The following is a 14,269-nucleotide window of genomic DNA, read 5'->3' on the forward strand; positions in this document are numbered from 1 at the left end:
AGTTAATTACAAACAAAACAAAAAGAAAAACAAAAATAAATGGTATCACATTCCTCCTGTTTTCCTCCTCAGCAACAGGGCAGCAGTCGGGGTTCGCTGGGGCCAGAGGACGTCCGTCCTCCGGCGTTGTCCCTCCTGACGGGGGCGCTGGAGAGCGCGAGTCCTCTGCTGCGCTGCCTGGCGGCTGAAGGTTTGGCCCGACTGGTCCAGGTGGTCGGAGACCCGGGATTCACCGTCTCCGTCTCCCTGCTCTGCTTCGACAGGTGGAACAAAAGTCCTTCCTTCCTTCCTTCCTCCTGTCCTTCCTTCCTTCCATCTGTCCTTCCTTCCTTCCTTCCTTCCTGTCCTTCCTTCCTTCCTTCCTTCCTTCCTTCCATCTGTCCTTCCTTCCTTCCATCCTTCCTTCCGTCCATCCTTCCTTCCTTCCTCCTTCCTTCCTTCCTTCCTTCCTTCCTTCCATTCCTTCCTTCCTTCCATCCTTCCTTCCTTCCTTCCTTCCTTCCTTTCTTCCTTCCTTCCTTCCTTCCTTGCTTCCATCCTTCCTTCCTTCCTTTCTTCCATCCTTCCTTCCACCCTTCCTTCTTTCCTTTCTTCCATCCTTCCTTCCTTCCTTGCTTCCATCCTTCCTTCCTTCTTCCTTCCTTCCTTCCTTCCTTCCTTCCTTGCTCTGTCCTTCCTTCCTTCCTTCCTTCCTTCCTTCCTTCCTTCCTTCCTTCCTTCCTTCCTTCCTTCCTTCCTTCCTCCTTTTCTTCCTTCCTTCCTTCCTTCCTTCCATCCTCCTTCCTTCCTTGCTTCCTTCCTTCCTCCTTCCTTCCTTCCTTCCTTCCTTCCTTCCTTCCTTCCTTCCTTCCTTTCTTGCTTCCATCCTTCCTTCCTTCCTTTTCTTTCTCTGTAAAAGTAAATAAAATAATATTGTTTTTTGACTTAATTTGTCCTGTGAATTATCACTGATGTACATGTGATGTTCATATATATGAACATATATTTTAAGCTGCATTTATGTAGAATATCGCGATATATCATAATATCGCAGTAATGTATCGTATCGTATCGTGACTCAAGTATCGTGATACGTATCGTATCGTGAAGTCCATTCCCCCTAATATCGACTAAATATAATGAGTAATTTCCATTTATTTATTCTACCTCATTAAACTTTTATTTTTGACTCTTGTCGTGTATTAAATTGTTGAGCAGCTTTTAATGATTAAAGCTAATATTATGATGTTTAACCCATGTGTTTCCAGGCTGAAGGCGGCTCGGGACGCAGCCAGTCGCAGTGGCTTCGCTCTGGCTCTGGGGGCGCTGCACCGTCACACCGGAGGAATCGGATCCCCTCAACACCTGAGCACCTGCCTGGGCGTCCTGTTCACGCTGAGCCAGGACAGCACGTCCCCCGAGGTCCAGGTACCGGTTCCCCTCCGTTATTCATTCATGTATTCAGCGTTGGTATCTGCCTGTGGCTGGTATCGCTCAGTGTTCCTGACCCCGGTGTCCCGGCCGGGTCCAGACCTGGTCTCTCCACAGCCTGTCTCTGGTGGTGGACCTGTCCTCCGGTCTCTACCGTCCCCACGCCGAGCCGTCCTTCGCTCTGGTTCTTCGGCTGCTGCTGTCGACTCCTCCCACCCACCCGGAGGTGCTGTACAGTCTGGGACGCTGCCTGCACGGCCTCATCACCTGCCTGGGCCCCGACCTGCAGGGTACGACCCCCCCCCCCCCCCCCCCCCCCCCCCTCTCTGTTAAACGAACCAGGACCCAGAGCAAAGCATCATTTATACTACTGAAAAATAAATAGCGGACACCGAGGGGACATTAGGACACAAACACTAACACACACGTTTCAGTCTTTGTGTTGGATTCTCTGATGAACAGACAAACAGCTGCACTGGTTTAACAGGCAAAATGATTTCTAACAGTGTGTTTTCTTTCATTTTAATCTACATTGTTTTTAGCCATTAAGCTGCATAAAAACTCACCCACACTCGCATAAAAAGTGACTTAGCCGAGGTTTACTAGTGAAACTAAACTCAACCTGACTCACTTTTCATGTTGGTGGTTTTACATTTACACCTGGAATTACTGGATTCTCTTATAAAGCGCTGCAGAGCTGCATTAGCCTAAAATAGGCAGTAGACAAAATAATGTTCTTTTTAAAAGTGTGATTTTCTTTCATTCCTGTACATTATCCTAACACGCCTTCATAAAACCAGCCCAGCCTTAGGCCTACGGGGATTTGAACCCAGGACCTTCTTACCACTTACCATCAGCGGTTTCCACTGTATCACACTTTAAAAGACTATTTAAGAGTAAAACTCTGAGTTTTACCACATGTTCATTCTACTCTGTGTTTCTCAAGTCTATGTCACTGGTCAGTGACGACGTTCCAGCCACGTCAGCATCATCACTGCTTCTTCTTCTTCTTCTGTGTTTTAAGTTTGTTGTCGTTTCCAAGCATCAGAACCTCGACCAATGAGACGAGTCGATAGATTCCACATAGTCGGCTTGTGCATGAGCTGAGAGGGGCCGATAATAAGATTTCTGTAAAAGTTCATATTAATCGCCCGCTCGACTCTTTTTGATTCTCATGTAAACACGGGACAAATTGCGTCCTCCTCATTCAGCTCAATACAGGACGCATAACTTTGTCCCTAAATACGGGACGATGATGTTTTTCAAGCAGCGGTTGGCGGCCATGTTTTTATTTAATGACGGCCACGGAGACGATAAAGTTGGTTTGTGTCTCCAGGTGAAGGAGCTGATTTGTCTGGTTTGTGTCTGATTGTGTCTCCAGGTGATGGAGCTGATTTTGTCTGGTTTGTGTCTGGTTTGTGTCTCCAGGTGAAGGAGCTGATTTTGTCTGGTTTGTGTCTCCAGGTGAGGGGGCGTCCGTGTCCGGGCTGCGCTCCAGTTGCCTGGTGGGATGTGGGGTGATGCAGGCCAGTCCCGACTGCCTGGTCCAGGCCAGAGCCTTTTCCTGTTTGCAGCAGCTGCACATGTTCTCGCCTCCACACGTCAACCTGGCCGGACTCGTACCTGCGCTCTGTGTGAGCAGTAACACACGTTTTTATTTCTAACACACGTCTCGACTGTCTTTTCTCTTCAGTACTCAGTGTGCTACATAAATATAGTTTATTGTTATTATAATTATAATTAAATCAGTTATCTGAGACACTCGACGTCCTCCCTCGTTCTGCCTCTGTTGGTTCTGAAGGAGTCGGTTTGTGTCTTGTGTCTTCCAGGAGATCTTGTTGGATTATTCCATGTTGGTAGGTCGTCTCTAAGGCCCAGAGCTGCTGTTTGCTCTCTTTCTTTTTTTGGACATTTCAGCTGCTCTGGAGTCTGGGCTGGACCAAAGAAACGCTCGTTACACAGAAACACGTCACGTTATTTACGTAGAATGTGACCGGACGTCTGTTGGTGTTTTTGAGTCATTTTTAAGAAGAAATGTAGAAAATTCTGCAAAAACATTTCAGCGTTATTTAAAGAAAACACCACAGAGTTTACAGCAGGAAACCCTGTCACTGTTAAATGAATCACGCAGGAAATCAGCGTTGCCTCCGTCCAGCCCGACTCTGGAGTTTATTCAAACAGTTTTCTGTCCCTGAAACTCTGTTTTCATGCTCGTTTATTAAACATTAACATTTTTCCGTTTTAACACGTCTCTTCTGTTGCACTAAACTCTCAGCGTTTGCATCTGTGTCTGAGTTTGACGTCACTGCATCTGTCTTCATCTCCTCAGTGTTTCCTTCACACATTAACACGGATTCATCCATTTAAAAGGACTAACAACTAAAACTAGAATCTGTTTTAGTTGCTTGAACATCTTTGGGAGGTTTCTCTGTGACATTTAGAGGAGCTGAAGGATGTAAAGTGTGTGTGGAGGAAGCCTGCGTCCTGATGAAGCTGTTTACGTGGGTTTGAAGTGTTGACTTTGTGCGTTTCAGGACAACCTGTGCAGCTCGTTCCTGTGCCTGCGTCGGGCCGTGGTGGCGTGTTTGAGGCAGCTCGTCCAGCGGGAGGCGCTAGCGGTCTCCGAACACGCCGTCGCTCTGGTCAAAGAGCTGCCGAGGAGAGACAACAACCAGCTCGGTGAGACCAAAGGAGAAACGTTAGAAACATAGAGCAGGTTCAGATTAAATCCTTAGAGGTTAAAGAAACACGACACATCATCATATTCAGACTGAACTAAATATTACACGTTTATTCTACTGAGTAGGAACGTTAGTTCTTTACAGCCAGTGTTTATGCTACAGAACGTTTCCTACTGAGAACAAACACCCGTCCATTAACTGGTTGATTTGAAATTTATTTCAAAAATGGAGACAAAAAATATATAAAGTCAAAATGTTTAAACATAAGATATAAACAGTATAATAGATCTTTGAAAAGTCCCACACCTTCTCTCGTCTAAACATGTCTAGACTGTTGAATAATGATAAATCTAATTTACATATTCACATCCATTAATCCTGACAGAGTTTCTGTTCAGAGAATCTTAAAAAAAACTTTGATAATCCCAATTTGAAGTCTTAAAAAGTCTTAAATACAATTTATTTTACATCATAGGTCTTAAATTACAATCAGTCAGGTCTTATTAAAGAAGCTGCATAATGTTTCTGTTTCTCTCATTTAATTAAACAGATTATTTAAAAGATGAAACATTTCTTTGTGAAATATGAATGAATTTATTCTGTGCTGGTTGAAATTTTATTTTATTAATGTCAGATATGTTTTATTTATCCACAACCTGCATCAGTAGCTTTTATTTTTTAGCTTTTAAGTTTATTTTTGCAGAGAAATCTTCTTATTTTATAAAATATATCACACGTTTGTATCTAGTTGATTGAATCAACCTAGAATTATTTCATATTTACACATCAAAATTTGTGTTAAAAAACTGTTTCTTAAACATGATTCACAGCATAAGCTGCATCAGTTTTCCTCATTTAATTAAAAAGATTATTTAAAAGATTAAAATTTAATTTATTTCATTTATTATTAAAATTTATTTTGGGCATGTTAGTGAAAATAAATAAAATTAAAAGACAGACAAATAACTGGTTCCACATGCTCACACACCTGTAACAATCACATTAACAGTAATGGTGACAGTGATAATGAGTCTGTTCCTCCTGGACTGTGTGAAAATAAACTGTTTATACTTTGATTCGTGCTCTGATGCGGTTTAAGATCTGGATCCAGACTCTGGTCCAGAGTTTTAACTCAGCTACTGATGTCGAGAACCTTTTCTTTCTTGCAGGTTTGAACGAGTGGAATTTAAGACTTTTTAAGATCATTATGGGTTAAATTTAAGACCTGCATGAAGTAAAAAGCTAAAAACTAAAAGCTACTGACTGCAGGGTGATAAATCCACCAGATCAGTGTTTTTTATCTAAGTGGTGATCATGTGTTTGGAGCTGATGGTCTCAGAAACTCACGTAGGTTGATTTTATTTGCAGCTTTAGATGAATTTGCAGGTTAAAGTAAATCAAAGGTTTTTATCCTGCTCATCGTCTCCTGATCTCCGTCTCTGTGCAGACGTCACCATCAAGGAGGTGGGTCTGGAAGGAGCCCTGTTCACTCTGCTGGACCGGGAGTCGGATCCAGGTCTGAGGAGGGACATCCAGGAGACTCTGGTCCACATGATGGCGTCCAGTCCCATCAGCAGCAAACTGGGACACTGGCTCAAACTCTGCAAAGACGTCCTGTCTGCGACCACGGGTCTGTTCTCTGTTAATTAATCTGACCAGGATTTAATCTTCATGTGATGAACTCGAAGCTGTTTATTTTATATATATATATATATATATATATATATATATTTGCTGTTTAAAGCCACGTATCTCAGCCTTAAAATATATTTCTGCAGACGATGCTGATCAGTGTTTGTCCAGTAACAGATTAAAAAATCACTGCACTGAGTTTTTATCTCCATCAGTTCCTTGGACGGTTGATAGAAAATAGAGAAGCAGCTTCACAGCAGAACTAATAAAGAACTGCTCCTTCAGGAATAAAAGAAATATAATAAATAATATGTGGATGGAAACTTTACCTTTGCACTTTGGGACTGAACTGCTCTTTATTTATATTTTATCTCTACATGTTGGGACTTTTATACTTTCCATACATGTTTTATTAAAAAAACAGAAACAAAAAAGACAGAAAAAAGTTTAAAATAAATAACTTTGAAGTTGTTCCTTGGTGCAGTGGTGATAAATTAAAGCAAACTAAATTTAAGCCTTTTTGAATTAAGCTTTTTTAAATTTTGGATAGTCACCATCTTTTTTTTGTTTTATTTTGTGTTATTTATTTTGCACCTTTTAAACTGAGAATCTGCAAAATTGCATCATGTTCTTTCATTCATTATTATTATTATTATTATTATTATTATTATTCAGGGATTCAAGGATTTTTATTTGTCTTTTGGAACCATACGGAACATGAGATGGAACAGAATTATTCTCTCAGGTCCTGGATTATTTCCCGTAGCAGCTGGATTATATAGACACTAGTTAGTTTAGTTTTAATTTTAATTTATTGATTTAAACAAAACGAGTCAAGATCAACACAAACATTCTAAAATCTGAATGAAATGGACCAGAAAGAAGAAGAATCTGATATAATCTGCTCATTTACCCCAAGAATCAATTTACAAAGAACTTAAATGAAAAAATAAACGAATGAACACAATAAAATAAACTGAAATATGAGCCGAAACTGAATGTCACGTTTCCATTTTAGTTCCCAAGATACAAACAAAACAAACACAATGAAATATTTGTCGACCTTTCACAACTACACAATCAAACTATACGTTTCATTACGTTTCCTGAACATTCTGCCTTTAATTGTTCCTTTAAATGAACATTTTGAGTTGGATTCTTTGGTTTCTACAAATAAAAACAGTATTTACACAGAGTCTAATTAAAGTGTTGAATAATAACGGCGTCTTGTGTTTTTTAACCCGCTGTGTCTCAGACGGCCGAGCTCCGGTGGAGACGAGTCAGGAGGACGAGGAGACGGACTCCAGCCGAGACGACGACTCGTCCACGTTCAAGGCGCGGTCCGAGTCCAGCGGCCCGTTCAAGGCGCTGCGCTGGGCCACGCGCCGCTTCGCTATGGAGTGTGTGTGTCGCATCGTGGCTCAGTGTGAGAACGCAGACCCCGCCCACTTCGACATGGCTCTGGCTCAGGAACGACGTCTTCACGAGTCGTCTGGTGAGACCTGGACCCTGAACCCTGGACAGACGGGAAAAATGAGTCTCTGCACTATTACAATAATAACACTGAAACAGACTTTTACTGACGGACACGAAAAGTCTTTACTGCTACTTCTAGAATAGAATAGAATAGAATAGAATAGAAAAACACTTAATTCATCACCTGGGGGAAATTTGAGTGTCCATTAGCTTGTACACAAACATACACAGACATCAACATAGCATAGCATAGCATAGCATAGCATAGCATAACATAGCATAGCATAGCATAGCATAGCATAGCATAGCACAGCACAGCACAGCACAGCACAACACAACATAACATACCTTAGCATAGCATGGCATAGCATAGCATAACATAGCATAGCATAGCATAGCTTAATCATAACATAGCATAGCATAGCATAGCACAACATAACATCGCATAACATAACATAACACAACATAACATAACATACCTTAGCATAGCATGGCATGGCATAGCATAGCTTAATCATAACATAGCATAGCATAGCATAGCTTAATCATAGCATAGCATAGCTTAACATAGCTAAACATAACATAACATAACATATCTTCTCTTAGCATAGCATAGCATAGCATGGCTTAATCATAACATAGCATAGCATAGCTTAATCATAGCATAGCATAACACAACACAACACAACACAACATAACATAACATATCTTCTCTTAGCATAGCATAGCATAGCAAAACATAGCATAGCTTAATCATAACATAGCATAGCATAGCTTAGCATAACATGGCTTAACATAGCATAGCGTAGCATAGTGCCAGTGGAAGCCTGGTAACATGAGATTATTGCTCATTTATTAATATTAATATAATGTGTCTTCATCAGTTGTGTCCATCAGTTGTTGTTTACTTTAGTATCAGGTTAATCTCTGTCTTTATCTGTTGCGTCACCATGAGACTCTTCTTCTTTTTGACCTTTGACCTGGTTTTCTCTGTGTCTGTGTCTGACTCAAACTGTCCCGTCTCCCGTCCCCTCAGACTTCCTGGTCCTCCATCTTGGTGATCTGGTCCGGATGGCGTTCATGGCGGCGACGGACCACAGCGACCAGCTGAGGCAGGCGGGGCTCCAAACTCTGCTGGTGATCATCAGACGCTTCTCCGCCATCGCTGAGCCCGAGTTCCCCGGTCACGTGATCCTGGAGCAGTACCAGGCCAACGTAAGAACCGTCACTCACCTCAGGAGGACGTAAAAGTCTTTCACTGAAGGACACGAAACGTGGTCCGACGGCGTTTATTTAACCAGACTTCAGCCTGGTTTTCTGGTCACTTCTTCCTCCAGCAACACAGACTGTAAAAAAAACTGATGAATCTGTTTCATGTTCTGATCCTAAAGTTCTGACCTGATGTTTGTGTTCAGGTTGGAGCTGCTCTCAGACCGGCCTTCACGACTGATGCTCCTCCTGACGTCACGGCCAAGGCCTGCCAGGTCCTCCCTCCCTCCCTACCTCCCTCCTTACCTTACTCTCCTTTCTTTCTCTCTTTCTTCCTTCCTCCGTCCTTTCCTTCATCCTAACCTCCGCCCTCTGACCTCTGACCTCTGACCTCTGCAGGTGTGCAGTGCGTGGATTGCCAGCGGCGTGGTCAGCGACCTCCGTGACCTGCGGCGCGTCCACCAGCTCCTGGCCTCCTCATTGGCCAAGATCCAGAGTGGGCGGGACCCGTCCAGCCAGCTGTACAACGAGGCCACGGTTACCATGGAAACGCTGGCCGTCCTCAAAGCCTGGGCCGAGGTGAACGAGAGAAAGAAAGGAACTAAATACTAGCGACAGCAGGAAACATATGTGCAATGTTCTGATGTAATGAGTCAGTTCTTATATCTGCAGCGTCTGTAGCTCTGTGTGCATGTTATGTTTATCAAAAAGCACGTTTACATTCACACCAGTAGAAGAACTTTCCTGTGTGGACATGAGTCTGACCTGTGCTTCTCAGGTTTACATCGTCGCCGTCCAGAGGAGCGAGCTGAAGGAGGGCGCCGACGATCCAGACGCCTCCTCCTCTCTGGCCAATGAGGGCGCAGGTTCTGAGTCGGGGGGGGCGGGCCTCCTGAGGCTGGTCCAATCAGATCTGTCGACACTGAGCCGCCTGTGGCTGGCAGCGCTGCAGGACCACGCGCTGCTGACGCTGCCGGCGGAGTACGCGTCACAGCTTCCTGCAGCAGGTCGGTATTATATTATAATACTATTATAATATAATATAACTATAATAATATTATTATATTATTATAATATTTCAACCCTTTTCTTGATATTTCAACTTTTTTCTTGATATTTTAACCTTTTTCCTCAATATTTTGACTTTTTCTTGACGTGCACGATGAAAAACAGATCGACCTCCTCATCTCATTTAACTTCTGTATCTCATGGATCCTAAAACTTCTCCTCCATCCTCCTCCAGGAGGTTCTTTCTACACGGCTGAGACCGTGAACCAGGCCCGAGCTCATTACGCCTCCTCCTGGGCTCCCATCCTCCACGCCACCTCCCTCTGGCTCCACAGCACAGGTGAGCTAAGCTCCTCCTCCCTGCTCCTCATTAGAAAACACATCACACCTCCTGAAATCCGTCCTGGATTTTTATTCATGTGTCTCCAGTTGTTAATACTTTCACGCTGCTGTATTAGATAAGCTTGTGTATATTTATATTTATTTAGAAAATGAATGAACATGTTGCTAAAAGACGCTCTGACCTTCATTCTGTACGTACAGGTGTGTTTAATGGTCGCGTTTGATCGTGTGTTGCAGGTTTTTTGACGTCGGATGATTCGCCTGCTAACCTGTCCAGACCGGCCACGCCCACCTCCATGGGACGCACCGGCTCAGTGGACGCAGCTAAAAGTCCAGAGGACATCAACACCGACAGGCTGCACCTCATACTGGGTAGAGACACATTAAATATTTAAATTAGTGCTGTCAAACCATTAATCGTCGCTCTGGATTAATTCAGATTAGTCACGGTTATTAATAGCATTTTTTAATCTCTATTAATCACGTTTCATTGTTAATGAGCAAACTGACCTTCAACAGTTTCGACAAAACAACATGTGTCCACATGAACGTGTCCCTGTTGCTACGGAGACAAACTAACTTGTTGACATTGTCCAACCAGAGGAGAGCTGACGCTTCTTATTGAGAACAGTGTCTCCCAGTGAACAGTGGCTGCAGGAGTGGACACATATTAGCAGCAGCATTGGCAGCTTGTCTTTGTCTTGGTTTGTCTTGGTTTGTCTCCAGCTGTTAGCCGCGTTAGCCCAAGTGCTAGCAGAATCCCCGGCTAACGTATGCTTGGCTTGGTTCATGTGCTGTTTGAAGCTGGAAAGAAAACTCCTTCCTGCAGAGTGTGATGATACTTTATGTGTCTCCACTGGTCCCTCTTGGTGTCTTTGTCCTCAAATGTCCCATGGAGAGGACCAACGTGCTGTTTAGCGTCTTCCATCTTTATGGGTTGGTTCTGCTGCCTGTCACTACCGGATCAGCTGGTGCTAACGCTAACGCTACTTGGACAAACTGGGACACGTTCACAGTCGTTCTGCTGCAGATGCTTCATTAATCACATTCATCAGATGATGATTAATCCACTTTAAAGAGTTATTTTTCTGTTTTCTCTGTTCAGGGATCAGTGTAGAGTTCCTCTGTTCTCCACACTCCAAGGACCAGATGGAGAACATCATCTCGTGTCTGAAGTCTCTGCAGGCACTGCTGGACGTGTCCTGGCCTCGAGCTAAGATCGGAAACAACCAGGTGAGACAGAGTTGCACCTGAACAGACGTGAGTTTAGTTTCCTCAGAGTCTCGCTGACGTGTTTGTGTGTCCGTCCAGGCTCTGAGTGTAGAGCTGCTCAGCGTCCTCCACAGACTCATGGTGACCAGAGAGTCGGCGCCGGTTCAACTCGCCGTGTTGGATTTACTGCGTCAGATTGTGGCGGCGGCTCAGGAGCACGTCAGGGAGAAGCGGCACAGCGCCGAAGGTGAACGCACATTTACCAAGAAATACAACAAAGAGTTTCACTTTAAAGACTTTATGAGCCTCCACCAGCGTCCTGGAAGTCACGGTTCTGTTAAGTAATTCATCCAGTCACAAGATCAGACACAAAACAAGACATAGACATAAGAATAAAATAAAATCAAAGCATAAGAATGAGGTAGATGTAACATTTATTAAAAATGTACAGGATGGTGACGTCTTAAAGTCTGGTTCAGTTTTAACGTTAGAATCGATTATATTTAATCCAGAGTCGGTCAGAAACTCCCGCGTCCATTTATCTCTAAGTTTGGTGCTTTTTGAAGTTTTAAGTTGACGTCTTCTTGTTGAACTTTGTCCTCAGTGGACGACGGAGCTGCAGAGAAGGAGACGCTGCCGGAGTTCGGGGAGGGACGGGACACCGGGGGTTTGATTCCCGGCCGCTCGCTGGTCTTCGGGGCTCTGGAGCTCTGCCTCTGTGTCCTGGTTCGGAAACTCCCACAGCTCAGCCCCAAACTGGCCGGGACCAGTCCCACCGGTGAGAAAGGGGGGGTCGTATTAATGAGAAGCTGCTGATTTGCTTCATTCTTGAGTCTAAAATGTGAGAAACCATAGAAGTAAAGTGTGTCTCTGGTCCTGAAGGTCCTGGAGCTTCAGCCTGGACTCTGACGGACAGCGACTGTCGTCTGGTGGCGTCGGCGCTGTGTGTCCTCTCTGAGCTGCCGTCCATCTGCTCCCCTGAAGGTGACCCCCCCCCCCACACCACCTCCCTTAATGCTAACGCTACTGTTTTCACTGTACTATGCACCAAATATTGCACCAGTTTAACAGTAAGGAGCTTGTTTAAGTCACACTTTCTGTGGTGGAAATTATGTCATAGTTCCTGTTTAAAACCAAAATATGTGCACATACCTTTTTATTGAACCAACACAGTAACAATATATCTCAATATATAACTAACTACTAACTACAGCAACTACAGATTTAATTTAGTGCATTTAGCTTCTCTAGAGACGTGGGTTTATCTTTAAATTCAGTGGCTGTGGTTTCTTGATCCTCTTCCTCTCTTTGGTGTTTAACGGCGGCTGAACCAGGCGTCAACCTCCAGGTCTGAGCGATGGAGCCGCAGTTCATCAAGTGGCCACTAGAGGCTCCAGGAGGGAGCACGTCCCCATAGACCCCCACGTTAAAAAGATCAGCTGTACAGCGTTAATATTAAACATGTTTACAGCCTCGTTCAAAAAATTATTTTAGTCTCAATAGTTTATTTCACTATTGACTATTTTCCTCACTGATGGAGGAGGAAGGTGGCGCCGGCCATCTAGTGGTGAACTGTGTTATTACAACTCAAAGCTTTTTGGGAAAGTAGAGGAAAAGTTTTTATAATTTTCAAAAAATTATCCAGTTCCCCATCTATTTAAATGGTCTTCTTAAATTTAACACATAAATCTATCTGTATAATGTTCATAGTGCCTCAACCAGCCTCAAGTGTATATTCTGTATATATGGTCTCACCTGTACGTAGGTTTCCATCTGTAAGTTTTGTCCATGTGTTGTCAGAATCAGCTTTATTGGCCACGTATCAGTGCACATATAAGGAATATAATAATATATAAAATAATATATAAACCAGCTTGTGTCTCTCATATACCACAGTATTAATCTACCATTCTCCCCCCTTCCTCAAGATGTAACTTCTCTTGGCTGCTCTGTCCGTCCTCTTCTCAGGGAGTGTGTCCATCCTTCCCACCGTCCTCTACCTCCTGCTGGGAGTCCTCCGAGAACTGGTCCACCAACCCAGCACACAGACCGGTAATTATTTAAATTAATTAATTAAAATGTGTCTCAGAAGAAATATTGTAATGGATCTCTACCTGCCACTGGACCAGAACCAGGACCACATGGTCGGAGATTTGGAGACATGATCCAGATTTAGGAACCAGATGGAAAAGCTCTCACACTTTAACTTCTGATTTATTTTAGAGACAAAGTTCAGATTAGACCTGAAACCTGGAAATTTCAATCCTCAGAGGAACCAGGACACTGAGGAAGGAAGTTAGGAAGGAAGGAAGGAAGGAAGGAAGGAAGGAAAATGTGAAGGAAAGAAGGAAGGAAGGAAGGAAATTTCAATCCTCAGAGGAGGAAGGAAGGAAGGAAGGAAGGAAGGAAGGAAATTTCCATCCTCAGAGGAGGAAGGAAGGAAAGAAGGAAGGGGGGAAGGAAGGAAATTTCAACCCTCAGAGGAGGAAGGAAGGAAGGAAGGAAGGAAGGAAGGAAGGAAATAAATTTCAATCCTCAGAGGAGGAAGGAAGGAAGGAAGGAAGGAAGGAAGGAAGGAAGGAAGGAAGGAAGGAAGGAAGGAAGGAAGGAAGGAAATTTCAATCCTCAGAAGAGGAAGGAAGGAAGGAAGGAAGGAAGGAAGGAAGGAAGGAAGGAAGGAAGAAAGGAAGGAAGGAAATTTCAATCCTCAGAGGAGGAAGGAAGGAAGGGAGGAAGACATGAAGGGAGGGAGTGAGGAAAGTAGGGTGGAAGGAAGGGGAGTAAAGGAAGGAAGGAAGGAAGGAAGGAGTGAAGGAAGGAAGGAAGGAAGGAAGGAAGGGGATCCAGTTGTAGGTAGAGATACATTTCTATACTGATCTTAATTAATTCTATAAAATAGATTTTCAATGTGAATTTCAGAGACGTATTAACTAAAGTAACATATATAATATATTAATAGAGATAATAATAGATATTTACAGGTGATAGGAAACACCTGTGCCCCTGTCTTCTTCCCTTTAACCTCCTACGCTAACGTCAGGTCTCCCAGGAGCCCCGGCGGCAGTGGGGGCGGGCCCAGGGGGCGGGGCTTCTCTGGACGTGGTGATCCAGGCGACTCTTCAAGCTCTGAAGTCCGTCCTGACGTCTCCGATGAGTCGGCAGGAGAAGAGTCAAGGAGCCTGGAACGTCCTCCTACGATCAGCTCTGAACACGCTGCTCAGGCTCTGGGACGCTGGTATTTCATCTAATTTCATTTCATTTCATTTCTATTAGTGCTGCCAAACCATTAAACCTTTAAT

General features: G+C 43.8%; 1 protein-coding gene across 1 annotated transcript in view; it reads left to right on the forward strand.

Moving 5' to 3' along the window:
• The window catches only part of heatr5a (HEAT repeat containing 5a), a 30,375-nt gene that overhangs the window by 12,259 nt on the left and 3,847 nt on the right, over nucleotides 1–14,269 (forward strand). Inside the window, exons 17-36 of the mRNA XM_047611360.1 lie at nucleotides 73–263; nucleotides 1,248–1,407; nucleotides 1,511–1,700; nucleotides 2,875–3,044; nucleotides 3,240–3,266; nucleotides 3,945–4,089; nucleotides 5,539–5,721; nucleotides 6,979–7,218; nucleotides 8,236–8,414; nucleotides 8,615–8,683; nucleotides 8,808–8,987; nucleotides 9,187–9,415; nucleotides 9,652–9,756; nucleotides 9,996–10,130; nucleotides 10,864–10,991; nucleotides 11,070–11,217; nucleotides 11,575–11,748; nucleotides 11,853–11,954; nucleotides 12,939–13,022; nucleotides 14,011–14,205. Coding sequence (XP_047467316.1) covers nucleotides 73–263; nucleotides 1,248–1,407; nucleotides 1,511–1,700; nucleotides 2,875–3,044; nucleotides 3,240–3,266; nucleotides 3,945–4,089; nucleotides 5,539–5,721; nucleotides 6,979–7,218; nucleotides 8,236–8,414; nucleotides 8,615–8,683; nucleotides 8,808–8,987; nucleotides 9,187–9,415; nucleotides 9,652–9,756; nucleotides 9,996–10,130; nucleotides 10,864–10,991; nucleotides 11,070–11,217; nucleotides 11,575–11,748; nucleotides 11,853–11,954; nucleotides 12,939–13,022; nucleotides 14,011–14,205 — 3,034 coding nt within the window. The remainder of the gene's footprint in view (nucleotides 1–72; nucleotides 264–1,247; nucleotides 1,408–1,510; nucleotides 1,701–2,874; nucleotides 3,045–3,239; nucleotides 3,267–3,944; nucleotides 4,090–5,538; nucleotides 5,722–6,978; nucleotides 7,219–8,235; nucleotides 8,415–8,614; nucleotides 8,684–8,807; nucleotides 8,988–9,186; nucleotides 9,416–9,651; nucleotides 9,757–9,995; nucleotides 10,131–10,863; nucleotides 10,992–11,069; nucleotides 11,218–11,574; nucleotides 11,749–11,852; nucleotides 11,955–12,938; nucleotides 13,023–14,010; nucleotides 14,206–14,269) is intronic.

Source organism: Mugil cephalus, chromosome 17 (assembly GCF_022458985.1).
Source record: "Mugil cephalus isolate CIBA_MC_2020 chromosome 17, CIBA_Mcephalus_1.1, whole genome shotgun sequence".
Classification (NCBI taxonomy): Eukaryota; Metazoa; Chordata; class Actinopteri; order Mugiliformes; family Mugilidae; genus Mugil; species Mugil cephalus.